The sequence below is a fragment of the Dromiciops gliroides genome, chromosome 3, assembly GCF_019393635.1.
Source record: "Dromiciops gliroides isolate mDroGli1 chromosome 3, mDroGli1.pri, whole genome shotgun sequence".
Classification (NCBI taxonomy): Eukaryota; Metazoa; Chordata; class Mammalia; order Microbiotheria; family Microbiotheriidae; genus Dromiciops; species Dromiciops gliroides.
The window spans coordinates 171,227,344-171,247,581 of NC_057863.1; the positions used below are offsets into that span (position 1 = coordinate 171,227,344).

Genomic DNA, 20,238 nt, shown 5'->3' on the forward strand with positions numbered 1-20,238 from the left:
TATTAAATACATGTTGGAGGTAATGATGTAAATGTATATGTAAAATTGTCCTCCAAAACTTAGAGTTTATAAAAAATAACAACAACAAAACAGCATATTCAAAACATGTTTTGTAGGGTCGGTGTATGTATGTACATATGTGTATGTATGTATGTATGTATGTATGTATGTATGTATGTGTATTTCAGTGGTGTCTGACTTATGACCCTATTTTGGGTTTTCTTGGCAAAAAATATTGAGGTCAATATATATGAAAAATCTTTTATGGTCAATGCTTTCTCTTATCTATCATTTTTTTTCTTTCTCATTATCTATGCTCTGTTTCCTTTAATGTACTTTGTCACTTCTAGTTTTCCTTTCTCTTTCCTAATTGGCATAGTAGATAGACTTGGCCTTTGAACCAGTAAGACCTGGGTCAAAGTTCCAATTATAATACAGACTAGCTGTGTGACTGTGGGCAAATCACTTGACCTTCCAATGACAGAGCCAACCAATTGCAAAGAAGGTGCTCACTTGCATTTGTAGAGGAAGTTTCTTCATCTGAAGTACTCTATATCAGTGAAATCACAGGTTCAATTGTTATGTGATTTATCAACCTTAGTAAACACCTTACTTTTCACCTTTATATTTTCTTAACATCCTTAAAATAGAGTGTTTTTTTTTAATAAAACATATCCATTTTGTCTGGATGTTCCTAACAGAAATTAAGGAAGTTTATGAAAACTAAATAAGTACAATAACCAGAAGAAATTTCTCTACATGTACGTTACTACTTTCCCTCTTTAACAATACAGTGAATTTTTATCACCCTCCTATTAGGTCAAGATTCAAATTCAGAAGCTTTGAAATCTTTCTGTCTGAATGATTTAAAGAAAAAATAAATTCACCTTATTTTTTTGTTTAAATTAAATTCCATCTGAAGTTACAGATATGGAAAATAATAGCCTACCCAGGTTTTGATTTATTGATGTTTAAACCAATTTACATATCTGGTGGGATGTAACTCATCTTAAATAGAGCCAAAGCTATAATCAGCCATTCTGGCACCCAGGGCAAATGATGCAAAAAAAAAAATGCCCTTGATTAAGCTTTGTACTTGCCTTTGTATCATAGACTTAGACCTAAGGGGCCATTAAAGGCCATGAAGGGAGCCACCTCATTTTATTGATGAGGAACAAAGGTCTAAAGGTTTTAAATGATTTGAGGAGAGTCAAATGTTGGAGTTAGTGTTTGAACCAATGCAGCTTGCCTTGATTTCTAGCACTCTTTCCATTATACTGTGTATGAAAATAATACAAGAGGTAAGTAGAAGATGGTGGTTTAGCCCAGTAATCCAGGCTCCCAAGGAGTCTGAGGTTGACAGATCTCTTGAGTTTTAGAGTTTTGAGCTTCAATGGGATAAATAAATTAGGTTTCTCTACAAAGTCTGGTATCAATATGGTGAGCCTCTAGCAGTGGTGGCCTGAGGAGGGACAATTAAGCCTAGGTTGGAATTGGAGTAGACTATAATTAGAAGTGGAATCAAACCTGTGAGTAACCCCTGTACTACTAGCCTAGATGAAATAGGAATACCCAGTGATTAAAAATGTATTTTAAAAAGTAATTAGAGCAAATTTAGTTGGGCAGGAGGGAGAATTAGTTACTATAGTGGCTCACAAGTGGGTGTTATTAAAATATTATCAAATGTTACTAAAACAGCTTTCTACTTTAATTAAATATTCTTCTTATTCAGGTATTGAACTCAATTGTTTCTAGCTGACTGAAAGAAGGCATGTGCTGTCAACATGCACAAAAACATTTAAACTTTGCAGTCTTTTAGTCATCATTTAAAATTTTTCTACCCTCCAAATTTCTCACTAGTCACTTGACCCTTCTTATAGCTTCTAGTAGGACATCTTCTCTTTGGGTTCACTATTGTGGTCATTCAGCCACAATAATGTTTTATCAAGTAGTAAGTAATTTACTATATGGATTCAAGATTATCCTTTTGAATATTGGAGAATGTAAAAATATTGTAGTGGTTTTATTTATAATGTAACTGATACTTGGCTGTTTCTATTGAAAACAGCTAATCAATAGAGCTGACTGCTTTCTTGCTAAGACTGTGCTTAACCCATGTAGTGAAATCACATCCTTACCATAGGAAACATTCTTGCTAAGGTTAACCTACAAGCGCTACCAAATTTTATTGCTATTGTAATAATACCTTTGCCCACATTGACTTGGGGAATGCTTAAGAAGCATCACAAGACCACTTCAAGTTCTGATGCTCCTAAATAAACAAGGATGATACCTGATAGAAGGATGATACATGTACTAAGGAGAAAGTGGGGCAACCATTATGGTGCTATACTTTTCTTTATAAAAATCCTGAGATAAGAAGCCACAAGAAAGTTCTTATTATCCACATTTTAAGGATAAAGTGAGTTTTAGGGAAGTTATATGACTTTCTGAAGGTGTTTAGAGTTACCAAGTAATAGAGGTAAAACTAGAATGAGAGTCATAGAATATTAGTGCTGAGATTTTACCAATGATTGAGTCAAACCATTTTAATAAGAAAACCAACTGATTCCAAACCCAATGCAGTTTCAGATAGACCAAATTACCTCATTCATGAATGAGACAAAAAAATTAGAAAATATTAGAGAAAAAGGAATGAGAAACTAGGTGACTATTAATCAATTAACAAAATTTTAATCATTTTATATTATGTGGAGGGAGAAATTCCCAAGATATGTTTTTGTAAGGAGTTGAAATCATGGTAGTACCATGGATTTTGGAGAGGGCTAGAGGTGCTGCACCTATCAAGGACAACACTACAGTACATTTTAGGGAAAAAAATGGACAGATGGATGGTTGGATGGACAGATGGATGGATGGGTGGGTGGATGGATGCATTTTCTTTCTGTTTTTTAGTTTAAACTAAAAAAATATCTAAGCTTAGTCAAAAAAATCCCCTGTAGGGCATCTTTCTATGCAAAATGCCATTCATACCACATATAATGTTGGTCACATCATAAAAAAGTATAGTTAAGAAGAATTATGTTGAAAGTCTTGTTTTTGTAATTCAAAGTCTTTCAGGTCAAGTTATTAGCAAAAAAAAAAAAAAAAGTTTATCCTGTCAATGGACACACTTGGAATTGAAAAATCCCAGGTGCCTCTTTAGCTTAGAAACCAATTACCTTCCCTCAATTATTACAATTTCAATTCAGTCATATAGGGGAAAAAAAAGATATTTCCTTCTGGAAGAATACTTCATTCCCCTGGCAGCTTATTTTATTTTACATTTTGAGAAAGTAAAATGTCCATTAAGATAGTTTTTGAAACCCTACTGATCAGAAAGCTGTTAATCCTCAGCAATTTTTCTCCCTGCTGGAGATGAGCTAACAAGGATGATTACTAATTACATTTTTTTTCTAATTCAAATGGAAGGTTTTGAAGTAGCTCTATGGGGTGGAGTTTGATTAATTTTGAATGCAGCTTTAAATAAAGCTTACACATATTATAGAATCAGCATGTGGAAGTGTCATTTGTATCCCTGAGTGTAGAAGTGTGATAATCATGAGGACTACCCCACTAAGCCCTCCACTCTCACCTCTCTGTTCCTTTCGTTGATGAAAAGAGGGGGGGAGGGATAACTCAATTAAGGAACCTCATTGCATATGTGTCTGAGGTTAATAGGAAAAGATTTTTATACTCTTATATTCTGGTTTATCTGAAGAATTAATATTATTAATATAATAAAATTATAATGGAGGGGAAATAATTGAGCAATGGGTTTGTTCAAAAATCAAAAAGAAAAGAAAACTTAAGATCTGATATTTTATTTCAAAATCCCTTTAGATAAAATGGCAATTACAAAACGGAATAAGGATGTTTTTGAAGCACACTACTCTACTTTTCTACACACACTATTTAATTGTAATACCATTATGGTAGCTAAATAATGGTCATTTTCTGGAATATTTCAAAAGGAGAGAGAGAGAGAGAGAGAGAGAGAATATCGTCTTCTAGTTAGTTGACATCGAGAGTTGTGTTTTCAAGGACCTTTTCTCCTTGCTCAGTGAAAAATAAAGGTACTGTTACAGGTTCCTCATATGAGAACTCTCTTTAACGTGCTTCATCTTACTTTGACTTTTTTGCTTGACCTGAGTACTTCTGACGTCAAATTCAGTCTAAAGATGAAACTTGTTCTTCACCTGCATTTTATGGTCAAATAACAAATGAGTTATTGGCTATAAATGTAAGTGACAATTAGTAAATTTTTTAAGCAGGGTCCTGTTTTTAGTTTAGTTGTGATGGATATTCAAAGCCATTTGCCTTTCTGAGAACTGTCATCCTATAAAAATATTGACTGTGGGTAGAGTCCTGGCTATGTATCAGAAATCATCTATCATTTACATATATTTATGTAGTTTAAGCATGTTATCTCTTTACTGCTGACCATTAATAACAAAAAACTGAAGAGATATTTGGTCAGAGATATATGGCATTGTTGACAACAGAAGTGTAAACATACAGCAATAAACAATGTCAGGAACTAGCGCCTAAAAATCTTTGAGGATATAAGAGACTTTTTACATACATTTTGGCAATTCTTAGGCTATAACTTCTTCAATAATTGCACCATTGTGAAACAAGGTCACTATGTGATTATGACTCATTTTGGTTTACCAACCTGCTCAATTGAAAGTAATTTATATTAATGGGTCCTTATTGGCCTTTTGTTTTACCTCTATTGTGATCGGTGCTGGCTACCTTTAGGAATATGTTGAATAAAACTACTAGGAACCAGTAGAAAATCAGAGGTAGTGTTTTTTAGTGAAACAGAGAGCCAGCAGCAGAGTCAAGAAAATTTTGGTTCATGTTGGTGGTGTGACTAAACAAATCCCTGGAACTCTAAGTGCCCCCAGCTACCCCTCTAATAATATACACCATAGAGCACCTGCTGATTTCCATCAATACAAGGAGTTTTCCAATGGGAGCTCCCTATACCAATTTTAATTACGGTGTTGGGGGACAACCTAGAAGAAAAGTTTCCCTAAATTCCCTACAAATAGCTATTTCAATTTACAGTACTGTCTGGTGTTCTTCTTGTTGTCAAACACCTAGGTACTTGAGCTCCATACTTCATTATTATTGAAGGAACTGAGCAATTGTTTAATTATCTGCCTTTACATCAGGATATGTGTTTGCATGGCTAGGCAGTCTTTATGTGGTTTCAATAGAGGTCTTGGAATCCTCCAACTATATACCTATTTTTCCTTGGGATATCTTATAAAATCCAATCTGTTTCTACACTTGCTACAAAAAATTTTTCTTCAAGTATTCAGCATGGCAAAAGAATAATAGCTTACATTTCATTTGTAGGGTTTTATTTTCCAGGGTATTTGTTGGATAACCTCCAAAATCATATCCCTCTTCAATGAGAAGAACACTTCAGTACTTAAAAAAATACACAAAATAAGAAAATTTCTCATTTCTGCATTCAGTGGCCGGGCTTTAGGAGGAACATCCTCTCAGATTGAAATTTTTGGCTACATTTTATCTTAAAGGACAACATAGGAAAATAGAATGAGTCCATCTTACAAAGAATCACCAGAATAAATAACATACATGAAAATTAGATGAATGAATATCATTTAACTATGTCTCTATTTTTCCCAATCAGCCAGGATTTATACTTATATGCTGGAGAAGACCCGGCTTGTTTCTCAACCTCTCAGCCAGAGCAATTTTCTTATTTTCTACTTGTTGATGGATGGGCTGACTGCAGAAGAAAAATGTGGTCTTCACCTTACTAACTTGTCGGCACACAGGTAAGTGGCTAAACTTTTTCAAAGTGATTAATATCAATTTTCAGATTTTGATTACAAATTTGATTTTTCCATCTAGCTTTGAGTTTTATAAGGATAGAGAGGGAATTGCTAAGAATTACAGGTACACACTATTTTTAAGATAAATGTAATTTTAATTTAAAATCTGAGTTCCTTCAAACTTCACTCCTATATATACATTTGTATTTTTCTAAATTTAAAAATTGTGGAAGGCTCAACAATAGAAATCAACATCTGACAAGTCAAAAAGTTCTCATCATCATAGAGATCAGTTAGATTAAGGGGATATGTCTGGGTGTGCTTCCTTTGATTATTATTTTTTTGTGTGTGAGGCAATTGGGGCTAAGTGACTTGCCCAGGGTCACACAGCTAGTAAGTGTTAAGTGTCTGAGGCCGGATTTGAACTCAGGTACTCCTGACTCCTGGGCCAGTGCTCTATCCACTGCATCACCTAGCTGCCCCATGATTATTTTTATTAACTAATAATGATTCATTTCGAATGTTCAGTAGTCCTTCAGTGCAATGATTTATCTTTATTGCAGAAGAATTCAATTCCATTCATCAAATATATATCACTAGTGTAATATGTAAAAGATATCATATTAAGTAGGCACTGGGAATCCAACGATTAAAAAAAAATTACTAACTCTAGCCTCAGAAACCTTATATTCTATGTGAGGGCAGAAGAGAATGGGGTCATGACAAATTTAGTTATGTATAAAACAAAGTCGGGTAAGATGAGGGTGAAGGAGCATTCCACTTCTAGGGTTCTAAGAAAATCCCTTACTAATTGAGAGAGTGAATATAAATACCATAACTGATTAGAATTTAAATCAGCTTCAAATTTGAGAGGCTGATTTTCCATCCTGAATGTAGGTCAGCTGTTGGTATAGAAGTGCTACAATAACTTTCTTCAGGATTCCATAAGGGAATAGATTAGAAAAGGAGACAAGAACAAGTGTTTAACATCCCTTCTATTTGTTGTTGTTGTTGAGTATTTCAGTCTGTTTGACTTTCCAGGACCCCATTTGAAGTTTTCTGAGCAAAGATACTGGAGTTTTGGCCATTTCCTTCTCCAGCTTATTTTACAGATGAGGAACTGAGGCAAACCGATAAAATAATTTGCACAGGGCCGCATAGCTAGTGTCTGAGGCTAGATTTGAACTGCTGACTCCAGGCCAGGCATTCTACCCACTGTACCTCCTGGCTTCCCCATTCTTTTTATACCTCTTTATACTGGTATTGCTAAGTCCTGTAGACCTATACCATTCTAGTACTTTCTCTGCTAAGGTTTCTTTTCATTTACTATGTATGTATCTTATAAATCTCTATATATGTGCATCTTGCCTCCCCCATTAAAATATAAACTCCTTAGTATCCCAAGAACTTGACACAGTGTCTGGCATATAGTATGTTTCAATAAATGCTCATTTTTTTATTTATTTTTCTAATCATTTCATAAAATTAGAAGAAACCTTAGCAACTATGTAGTCCGAGATTTTATTTTACAGAAGAGGAATCTGAGACCCAGAGAGATAAATTAATTTGCCAAAGTCCATATAGCTAAAAAATTCCAGAGACAAGATTAGGACCAAGAACTTCTAACTCCAAATCTAGTGCTATTTCCACTATGGAATACAATTTCTCTGGTTTTCCTTCTAGTAATTTCTATACTCATCATCCCTGTTCATCTGTCTCACCCTTCACCCCTACATATAAATCTTTAGAAGGCTAATTAATGTAACTACTTAGTATTACTGTACTATGAAACTGACTTCCAGAAGGCTTAAGTTACTTAAACTAGAATTTACAATTTATCCATAATACTACATAGATAGAAGAAACCTATTTGCTCAGAGTCAAGGTTTTACCTTCCTATTTACAGTTCGTTGAACACTGCATGTTGTATACTTTAGACTTTAAGAGAGATATTTTATATTTTAAAAGAGATAAAGTAGCAGTTCTATCAGAGAGTGTGCCCCAGGGAGGGAGGAGAACTGCACTTAAAGGTACCCTAGGTAGTCTGCAAAAGTAAACAAACAAACGAATGAATGAATGGATGGATGGATGGATGGATGGATGAATGAATGAATGAATGAATGAATGAATGAATGAATGAATGAAATGATAATATTTTATGCTAGGCAAACAACAAGGAAATTCAATAAGTATACATTTGTGGGTTTTGTATAACTAATATCCCTATTTCTACACAAATAGAGGGATGTGCATAACATTTTAAATTAAAATCTACCCCTCCCCCAAATGAGCCCCAATTTATTTTGAGGCTCAGCTAGATTTTTTTTTTCATATTCTCTGTGGGGAAACTCAATTATTAATTTATTTATCTCTGGTCATTCCATTTATTTCTCTTTCTCAACACTGGTTGGAATTACTAAGCATATTTAAAAACGGAAACAGTGGGAGATATTTCACCAAGAGTCCCCACAGGAAAAATCTCAGCAAAATCTTGAATAATTCAGTCCCCATGAACAAAGCTGTTATCTCATCGAAAATTTCACAAACATTCAAAAAGGACAAAGTATTATCCCTCAGCAGATCTGCATACCCCATTTTCAGCTTGAGAAGTAATTTCTACATGAACATTTGGAGAATAATGTTTTTCTCAGCAAAGTTTTACCAGAAACAATTTGGCTGAATGAGATCCTCAATTCATAATTAAAACTTTTACCTGGATAGCAAAGATGAGATTTGACAAAATCATATAGTACTGGGACTTTAATTTGTCCAGAGATCTCTTCTTGGTTTACAAACCAAATATTAAAATGAGATCCTTTTTTGAATTTGTTTTGTGCTCAGCTGGATGAATTCTAGACATTAAAACATTCAACCTCTCATTCCACTGATCTCTCTATTCAATACCTCAGCTATTAAGGGAAACTGAACAATTTGTAGATGACTGTATGTTTACTCCTGTTACAACTGAAGGGACAATTGATTTTGTCCAAATATGTTGTCCATTGAATTTGCAAGTATTTATGAGGTATGTGCTTTACTAAATGAATCTGGTTGTATTAGTTTAAAAAGACAAATGAACAGAAACCACAATAATGTAGCAATTTTCCTAATCTGCAAATAAAATCTTTTCTGGTAGCCTCAATACTCATATATTCTATTATTTTTCTACCTATACAAAAGTGAGAAATCATTTCAAGAGATGATATTTGCTTAAAATTTATAAAAATGAAAACCACCACCTAGCATTTTTAGTCTGTTCTGGAAATGATTTATATCAATTTGTATTCAATAGATTGCCCTTGTGGATTTTAAAATGCATTCATTATTCTGATATGCCTTTCTTATTGTAACATTGCACTAGTATCTGCTACATTTGGATATTACTTAAGAAAAATGTATATATTGTCATGTAATATGTGATAGACTTTAGCCCATTACCCACAATTCTCCAAAGGTCTGTGAGTCTCATACCATAGGACTGATATTCACAAAAGAGTAATAAGTTTTTATTGCTGTTTGTGGAAATCACTTTCCCTATCTGTCCCCCTCAGTTTCCTCTTCTGTTAAAGGCCAAGATACAATTAGATGATCTAGAAGGTTCTTTCCAGCTCCTTCAATCATGTGACCAGCCTATTGTTAAGCACAGATCAGTACTACTGCATCTAGCTTAGACTTCCACTAGGTGTCCTGCCTCTCCACAAAGTTAAGGCTAGAGCACATGAATACAATTCATTTCAGAAATTTCTGCTCTTAGTTTTCAATTTCTATTTCAGTTTTCTATATGGTTATTTTTCAATCTCTACCTTGTGTGTAGATAGAGATATATTCATTTATTTTTAAGAAATGCACAGATATAACTGGGTTATATTCCCAGAAATCAGGAATTACTGAGAATGCAACTATTTCTTCCCTCATTTCCATCTTAGAATCATACATTTAGAGCTGGAGGAGATGTTACAGATCACCTAATCCACTCACCTCACTTTACAGAGGAGGAAACTGAGGCCAATGGAATGGGTCTGCTTAAGGTCATACAGATTCTAAATGGTGCAGACAGGATTTTGGGAATTTGAGCCCAAGTCCTCTAACTCCAAATCCAGAATGTTTTCCACTATATCCTTTTATATATATCCAGGGGTCCAGGAACCCTTAGTTTTGAGACAGGTGAACAGGTGAAGATTTCCAAAGAAATGATTCATATATCCTTATGATCCCTCATAATGGGATTTATTTCAGCATTAGCTGTGAAAGATAGATTATTTCAATTTTCCGTATTTTAAAAAAATAAGCTAAAATCTAGCTTCAGGTTGATTTTCTTTGTGTGAACTTAGTCTCACCCTCTGTTATGATAAAAGGAAGCTCTGAGTCACTCGTTATTTGCACTCATGATTGCTGCCTAAAAGAATACCTATCACAGCAGAAGCCAACTAGAGTTTAAATTTATTGAGAGCTCATTCTGTACCAAGTTTTGGATACTTGACATCTTCAGTGATCTGTGGTTTTGTTTGGATAGAGTATTCTTTCTGCCAGTATGTATCATGAACCCTCTATAACTCTGAATACATACATAAATATACACACATATATGTATACATATGAGTGTTTTCATGTATACCTTCTCTATATTAAATATATAGAGAATTTTCAATATTCCTCAGAATATGTCGTCTTATTCTCCAATATGGCATCATACAATATATGTATGCACATAATATATACATGTATATCAGCATGCACATAACAATAATACATACCTGTACATACCATATCACATTTGTGTTGCATACATATATAGATTATAGATGTAGACATGGACATAGATGTAGATAAAGATATAGATATAGAAAATTATGAGGAAATGCACCATGGTATCTCTATGTTCTGTTCATCAGCCTAATAATCTATCTGAGTCAATTCATGACATGTGATCAATCTTTTTGTCATGAATTGGTAAGCCCAATCCATGGAGAGCAAACACAGGCTTTGTCCAGGCTGTACAGCTTGATGTAACTGACCAGAGTTTGTGTCCCACTGGCAAAATCTGTGAGAATGCAGGATTACCTCCATGCCATAATGAGGCAGGACTTTAACAGAGAGTGCTTTCAACATGAATGTTATGTTTAATAGGAACAATGTTTTTTAGAGTAAATTAATAAAACGTACATCTTAAAGTACATAAATATTAGTTCATGGCAGTGTATTTTCTTGTTTCCCTGGTCTTTTGCTGTAGTTCCCTTTCTTATATAAAATATAACTTCTATACTTCACATTTAAACCAATTAAACTTGAAGTTGTGCCAGCAGCTAAATGTATTTTTTTAAAGATGAGATATTGCAATTTTTTTTAAAAAGATAGTTATTTACTGTGGACATGTTATTAAGCAATGCTTGGAAGTAAATGGAACTTAAAACTGAAGAATTGAAATTCACAAAGTGTTTTAGTTCACAAAGTTGTTCTTGTTGTTTTAATTGAGAATGATAAATTGATTCTAAGATATTTTGATGCTTCATCATATTAAGAGACAATTCTTGAACCAGGTTTATGTGGTAACAATCCATGTTGTTAGGCTTCTGCCCCATGGTATGATGATAGTTTGGGACATTATAGAGCTTTAATTACTAATAACTGCTGGAGTTATTTACATTGGAGTTCCAAAAAGGGTTGGACTACTACAACACAGCCAGTAGGCATATTTCAATTATAGTCTGCTAGGAAGCAGAGTTGTGGGTAGTTATAGGTCACTGGTGTTCTGTCCTAAATCCAAATTACTAAAAAAAAAAAAATTTGCAGATTTGGGGGCAGCCAGGTAGCACAATCCAAGCACTGGCTTTGGATTCAGGAGGACCTGAGTTGAAATCTGTCCTCAGACACTTGACACTAGCAGTGTGGCCTTGGGCACACTGCAAATTTTATCACAGACTGCTATTCAGGTACCTAGGTCAAACCCTGATGTAAGGATGTATAAATATAAGATAGGTAGTCATAGCATTACATTTCAATGTAGGATAAAGAGCACAGGCTGTGGAATTGGAGTCTAAGTTAACTCCCAAATATGCTGGAACCTTCTCAAGACATGCCCCTGCCATAGGGAAATAGGTGGTGGGAGTCCTTAGGTATTCCTCTTTAAAGAATTGCAAATTTCACATGTAATTCAATTGAAATAAAATGGTCTTTTATTTAGATTCTTAAAGAAACTGACCAAGAGGGAAGTCAAAGACTTTGCCTCAAGGAGAGGTGACTCAGAGACACCTTTCTCCTCTATCAGGAGGGAGGCCAAAGCCTTTATAGAGGATGGATGGTGGGTGGGATGGATGGGTGACCCTCTGACTATGGAAATTTACCTTTTGGGGTGTGGTGGGGGAAATATTCCTGAGAGTCAGGGAGAATTTTCTTTTGGAATAATAGTCCTGACCTCTAGAGTTATCTCTGTCTCCTAGATCTGGTAGTAGACATGCCTAGCTGACTTTCTTGCTATAGAATTTAATCTCGCCTAACTTTTTAGGTGTGTCTGTCATGATAGTTAGTTGGCCAGTTGAAACTTTAATAGTCCCAAACCCCCAAGGTAAACAGAGTAGTATATCGGAAAGAAATTGTTTGTTTAGTCAGAAGCCTTGGATTCCCATCCTGGATCTCCCACCTAATCATCAGAACCTTTGATTGGTCAACTGTACTCTCTGGGCCTTAGTGATTTCATCTTTAAAATTAGGGGGTTGAACAAAAATCAACAGAAAATTCCTCACAATCCATAAGAAACTGAAAATTGGTTGCTTTAATTTTGAAGAGAGTTCCATCAGTCCTGTATGTATTCTAAGTTCCCTTCTGGCTCTAAATCTATGATTTTTGATCCTATGACTTGGGTTGAAATCTCAGATCTATTCCATACTACCTCTGTGGTTTGGGGCAAATCATTTACTTATGTCAACATCAATTTCTTCATCTGTGAAAAGAAACAGCTAGACTAAAGCATATGTCATCTCCCAGCTCTAGATTTTCTTCTTTGGCATGGCCATTGACAGGTCAAATACTTCCTCTGCAACTCAATTTTCCTAACTACCTAGATTGTCCAGACCCAGTGTTACTAATGGTATGAAATTATTTTGTGAGGTTGGTGAATATAATTTAGAAGTGTTTGTGTAGTTCCTCATAGTTTATGACTATCATATATTATCTGTGATATATATGTGTGTGTGTGTATACACCCCTTTCACTCTGTCTCTCCCCTTCTCTTGCCCCTTCTGTATACATATTACATATGATATATTATCTCAAATAATATATAATAGTTCCAGGTGGCACAGTGGATAGAGCACTGGCCCTGGAGTCAGGAGAACCTGCGTTCAAATCCAGCCTCAAAACACTTGACAGTTACTAGCTGTGTGACCCTGGGCAAGTCACTGACCCCCATTGCCCCGCAAAAAAAAAAATACACAATAGGTATGAATTTTTATATATGTGTCTATATAGCTATATAGAATTAGAGGAATTTAAATGACACTGACTTTGGGAAATATAGTAGATAAAAATTTTAATTAATGTTAAAGACTTTTTTAAAAAAAGATTTATTATCTCATTACTTAATATTTTGGTTAAATGAAATTCATAACAGAGTGTGAACACTAAAATAATTTGTTGTTGTTGTTGACTCATACCCAACTCTTTTTAATCCTATTTGGGATTTTCTTTGCAAAGATAGTGGATTGGTTTGCCATTTCCTTTTCTACCTCATTTTACAGATGAGGGAAGTGAGATAAACAGGGTTAAATGACTTAGCCAGGGTTATATAGTAAGTAAGAGTCAGAAGCCAGATTTGAAGTCAGGAAGGTAATTCTTCCTAAATTCAGGACTGCCACCTAGCGGCACCCCCAAAAAAAATATTACCTTTGACCTAAACTGCTATGATGGTATCCTAATTGCTGTCTTTTTTCATTCTTTCTCTAATCAATCCTTCACTTTTCTTCTTCAAATCCACCCTTTGCTCAACATCCAAGATAATTTTCCTAAACCACAGATGTGACTGTATCATTCTCCCTATCAAAGACCTTCAGGGACTCCCAACCATTGCTTCTAGGATAAAATCAAACTCATTTCCTTGACATTTAAGGCCCTCTTGAATCCCACTGGATTATGTACCTTTATAAGTTTATTTCACATTATGCATCTTTTATAATTTAAGATCCAGACAAACCTCAATATTAGATACTCCCCAAATACCAAAACCCTCTTCTCTTCTGCCTTTGTGATAGAAGAACATGTACCATGTCTTGCATGTACTTATTCTTCACCTCAATCTTTAGAATCTTTATTTTTTAAACATTCTTCTGAAATTCCTGCTCCACTAGTCTGTATGTGAAGGCTGAAAAAGGAGGTAAACCACTTTCTCCTATTTTACTTTTGAACAACTCTAATTACTTGGAAGTGTTTCTTTCATTGAACCTGAATCTGTATATCTGAAATTTTCATCTATATGCTGCTAGTTTTGCCCCCTCAGGGCCAAACATCAGAGGTTTAATCCCTCATTCACATCCCAGTTTATCAGATCTTTGAAGACATCTACTATGTCTCCAATGAAGTCTTCACTTTTTTTTTTTTTGGTTAAAAAATGACTAATTTCTGAAGTGAATCTTCATTTCTAATGTTTTCCAGCCCTCTCATCTTTGGGCTGTTTCTTTCTTAAAATGTGTTGTCCAGGATTGGAAACACTACTACCATGCCAGAGTTTACAACCATTGTTAGCTCTCTAGTTCTGAAAATTATTCCTGTCAACTGCATCTAACTCACTCTAACCTCTTCCATGAAAAAAGGACATTTATTTGCCCTTCACAGGTTCTATAGCATCTGTCTCATCCTCCAAGATATTTCACACACCTCTGTTAGTATGTCAGCAAATACATCTAAATAATCTTTTAGATCTCTAAGACTTTATGTAGTTTATCTTTGCCTGATAAGGTAAATTCTTTCAAGGTCAGTGAGATGCTGGTTTAATCATTGATCATTAATCATTAGGTTTCCATTTTAATTCTGCCCAGTCCAGTCCATTTTTCTTATAGAAGAAAACTAGGGGACAGCTAGGTGGCACAGTGGATAAAGCACCAGCCCTGAATTCAGGAGGACCTGAGTTCAAAGCCTGCCTCAGACATTTGTCACTTAACAGCTGTGTGATCCTGGGCAAGTCATTTAACCCTCATTGCCCCACCAAAAAAAAGAAAAACAGAAAAAGAAAAAAAGAAAAGAAAACTGAAGGGAAGAGAGGTGGGTAGTTCAAATTTCTCACTGATGTTATCATTATTCCTTTTGCCTCAAACAGCTGTTGTTTCTCCTGTCCTCCCATTTCTCTGTCTCTCTCCCTGGCTCCCTTTCCTTTTTTATCTGTCTATTTGTCTGTCTGCCTCTGTCTGTTTCTGTGGGTGTGTCTCTGTCTCTCTGTCTCTGTCTCTGTCTTTCTTCTCTGTCTTTCTCAGTCACTCCCTTTCTCTCTTGACTTTTTCTTACCCACTACATTGCTTTTAAAAAACAAAAATGGCAAGGTTTGGGTTTTTTTTTGGGGGGGGGGGAGGTATGCTTAGCCTGCATCTTGGGCTTCAACTCATTATGAGCTATAGAATTCTAAGATAATTATCACACAGTGCTGTGATACCTTTTTGCTGTCATCCACATTTAATTGCCCATTGTCCTCGCTTTCATTTTCTATGCATTTCCTTTTTATTTTTTTCAGGCATTTACTTTTAACATCTGAGTTAACCCATGGGTTTCCTTTGTACCCACATCAATCTATCCAGGCCCTTTGTTATGATCAGTTCATTCTTGAGAGATTCCCTTTCCATTTGATCCAAATTTTAGGCCATTGAATCCTTCCTAATGTTCCTATAAACTCTTTGAAATGTGCTACCTCTTAGTTTAAGATGCATAATAGATACTGGTTGCCTTCCCCCCACCCCCGCCTTATTTCATGAACTATTTTAGAGGCAATGTGGCATAGCGTATAGAGAGATGGTTTTGGATCCAGGAAAACCTGCCTAAGATATCTACACATTCACTGTTGTTTCTCAAGTCCCCTTCCCTCTCTAAATACCAGCATCCTTATTTGCAAAATGGCCATAAGAATAGCATCTAATAGCCCACAGGGTGTTGGAGAATAAAATTTCATAATCTAGGTAAAGCATTTTAAAAGCACTATGTGGGGCAGCTAGGTAGCACAGTGGATAAAGCACCAGTCCTGGATTTGTGAGGACCTGAGTTCAAATCCGGATTCAGACACACTTACTAGCTGTGTGATCCTGGGCAAGTCACTTAACCCTCATTGCCCCACAAAAAGAAAAAAAAAGCACTATGTAAATCTTAGCTAATGTTACTTCTTGTAGGGAAGAATCAGATTGAGAATAAAAGAAAGCTGCCCCTCTGAATCTCCCAGCCTTTTTTTTTTTGGTTGGGGAAATGGGGACTAAGTGACTTGCCCAGGGTCATACAGCTCATAAATGTCAAGTGTCTGAGGCTGGATTTGAATTCAGGTCCTCCTGAATCCAGGGCCAATGCTTTATACACTGCATCACCTACCTGCCCCTCTCCCAGCCTTTTAAAGAATAAATTTATTATTAAGGCAAATCAAACATTTATCAGTCATTCCACTTTAGGAAAAGGAGTATATGAACCAGTAGACATCCCAATCACGAAAACATCCCATCACAACACTCTTGTGTTTCGGAATAAGGTTTATAATCTGTTCCATAAACTGTTCATCTAATTTTCCTTTTGTCCAGATGTTCTGTAATACATCCCCACCACAAAATAATTTCTCTTTTTACCTCTGTTGATGTTTACCCAAACATATAAAACAACATTTCAAATATCCATACATAGCTATTATGTCTCTAGGATAAATATCCTGAATTCTTTCGGTTGACTCCAAATTAACATTACTTGTTGCCTACAAATGGGTTTGTGTCTTCTCATCCTTAAATAATACACACACATACACACACACACACACACACACACACACACACAATCATTCTTTGACTCTGATATCTGTTCACACTATGATCCTATCTTTTTTCTGTCTCTTTTATTGCCAAAAGCTTAGAAATAGTTATATTCACCATCTCCTTTTAGTTACCATTGATTTATTCATTTTCAACTATTTACCATTTGTGGCTTCTTTTGCCACAATTCAATTTAAACTGCCTACTAAATGCCCCCTCAATAATCTTTCTTGGTGGTTTCTGATTTTCTGTTTCTTTTATTAATGATAAATTACATGCCAGTTTTAAGTTATTTTACTGATAACTTTAATTTTATATCATATTCATTTCCAAATATGCCACTAATCTTCCCAAAATGATGAGCTTTCCATTATAATAGATTCTAAAGGCCAAAATAATAATTATTAGGCAAAAAACCTCCACCACACATATGTATCAAGTTTGTCAGCATAAGCAATGTTCCAAATCCATAGCAATGTAAGATAGCTAGTTCAAATATTATTATGCTCATTTTCCACTTGAGGAAATAGCATCAGAGATGCTACTTTCCTACAGTCTGATGGATGAGAAAGACTAGAGTCAGGATTCAAGACCATATCTTCTAGCTCTTATACTATGTGTACATTCCACTAGATTTTGGTGCTTTTCATCCTTATCAAAATCATTATTCTAAATGTTGAGCAGTGCTGGGCTGAGCACAGAGTCTTGTGGCATGCTAATAGAGTCTTCTCTGTACATTTACTTCAGTTAATTCATCAAGTCACAGAGGTAGAAATATGGAATAAAAGGATTATGTCAATGTTTGTGAATCAATGTAGAAGTTATGGAAACTAATGCCATAGTGGATAAACCAACGGGGTTTAGTGAAATTGTATTGTAATGTCAGATGATAACAACAGTCATAATATAATGAGAAGCGATTTGAATTTGGAGACATTGAACTTGAACTTGAAATCTGGCTATGCCAATTAGTCTTTGGCAATTGAAACTCAAATTGCTGGTCTTTGAAATGCAGAGATTAGAAGAGATGAATGTTGATGCCCCTTCTAGATAAAATATGATAAAATGATCATTGTATCTAAATAATTTCAAGAAAAATTTTAAGAAAAATCCAAATTATATTGACTATACACTATACTCTGCACTTTAAAATTACTCTATACTTTTAAGTGTCTTTAGAATAAGCACAATGGTGCCAATATTATAAATCCAGTTAAACACACCTAAGATCTGACGAAAGTCAGTGACCAGTATATTAGTTCTACAGGACAGATGTTGAAACATGACTCCTCCCTGTATAGAGAAAGGCAGAATGGGAGGGGAAGGGGAACCAGGATTACCGATGAGATGAGAAAGGAATCTAATTGTTTTGTTTAACTATTTATATTAGTGAGGGGCAAGATTCAATATAGATGGGAAAGGTCAGTCTATTAGTAAATGACTGCTATAAAAATGTGAACAGCATCAATATACCTCCTCAGAGCAGCCACACATGCAGCATAGACAGTTTCTGCCTCATTATTGTTTTTGTCTAAGTCATCACAAAAGAGAGAGAAACCAGTTTCAAATGCTAATGTTGTCAATGGTTTTCAATCTTACTAATTTTCCATTCTCATTTCTCAATCTTCCTTCTTCCATCTACTAACAAAGATGATCTTCCTCATTCAGGGTATGAATCTTGTCTTTCTTTCCTTGCTCTGTACTCCAGAATTCAACTTTCTCTGACTCAAGTCTCTCACAGTCTCAACTCAACTCATATGTATTTTTTCAGATGCAAATAGAGGCAATATTCAGGCCTGCAATTTAAATGACAGACTTCATGGCAAATCTACCCAGGATTTGAAAGGTTTGAATGACTTTTACTAGATAATTGGTTTTCACAATGTACTATACTGTTAGATCTGAAAGGGATCTTAAATATTATCTGATTTAATCACCTTTTATAGACAAGGATACTGATGAATGGAAAAGTTCATTGACTTGCCCAAGATCCCAGAGAGTAAATAGGAGAGCCAGGGTTCCTCACTCCTATATAATATGATGTTATTCTCACTGGAGTGTGAGGTCTGCCCTTTTGAACAAGCAAAACAAACAACCAAACAATAAATTGTCAAGTGTAATCATTACCTTAAGTCCCCACAAACACTTGACCTACAATATTATCTTGCATGTGTTGTGTGTTTGATAATAATAGTAAACAGCAATAACAAAAGTTATTTTCCTTGGACATTAAAATTTGACTTTGCAGGGCAGCCAGGTGGCACAGTGGACAGAGCACCAACACTGGAGTCAGGAGGACCTGAGTTCAAATCTGGCCTCAGACACTTAACACTTACTAGCTGTGTGATCCTGAGCAAGTCACTTAACCCAAATTGCCTCACACACAAAAAATTGACTTTGCTTTGCATATATTATCTTATTTCATTCTCACAACAACTCTGTGAGATGGTATTACACGAAGTTTACATATGAGGGACTGGAGGCTAAGAGAGATGAAGTCACTTGGCCAGTGTCACCTATTTAATGTCTGAGAGAGGATTTAAACTCAAGTCTTCTTGCCTGTCTAACCCTCTACTCATTACTCCACCTAACTATGTAAGATTGAACAATGAATATTTGTTAATAACAATGATAAATTCCCTTTGATTTTTTTTTGTTGCTGTTTTCCCCCATAGAATGTGAGCTCCTTGAGGGATATTTAATTTTCATTTTTGTAGTCTCATCAACTAGCACAGTACCTAGAGAATAGTAGGTGCTTAATAAATGTTCTTTAATTTATTTGGTATGTGTCTTGGAAAAAGAAAGAAGGAAGCACTCAGAGAAGGCACCTCCCAGGGTGGGAGCAAAAAATATTTCCCTCACTCCCTGAGAAGTCCGAGATTCTTAGCCTGGCATCCATGAACATTATGAATTTTATTTTCCAAAATATATGTAAAAACTAATTTTGACATCATTTAAAAAAAACTTTTGTTTCAACATCTCTTCTTCCCTCCCTTCCCAGTCCCTCTCCACCAGAACTCAAGAAATTCAAAATAAGTTATACATGAGTAGTCATGGAAATTTTTCCCACATTAGCTAGGTTGTGAGAGAAAACAGTTTAAAAAAAAACTTCAGATTAAGGTATTGTCAAAGAAAAAACAATTTTTTAATGTGTTTCCATCTGTTTTCAGATACCATCAGTTCTTTCTCTGTAGATGGATTGTAATTTTCATAAGTCCTTCAGGGTTATATTGGATCATTGCCTTGCTGAAAATAACCACATGCTTCCCAGCAGATCATCTTACACTATTGTTGTTATTTTGTGTACAGTACATTTCACTCTACTTCAGTTCATGTAGGTCTTTCCAGGTTTTTCTGATATTATCCTGTTCATCATAACCTGTACAATAGTACCTTAAACTTGACAAAGAATTTTCTTCATAATAATGCATCAAAGTAGTTTTTAC

At 35.1% G+C, this 20,238-nt stretch overlaps 1 protein-coding gene across 1 annotated transcript in view; it reads left to right on the plus strand.

Moving 5' to 3' along the window:
- MYO16 (myosin XVI) overlaps window positions 1-20,238 on the plus strand; it is a 746,727-nt gene that overhangs the window by 333,285 nt on the left and 393,204 nt on the right. Inside the window, 1 exon segment of the mRNA XM_043997806.1 lies at window positions 5,672-5,819. Within this exon segment, the coding sequence (XP_043853741.1) occupies window positions 5,672-5,819 (148 nt within the window).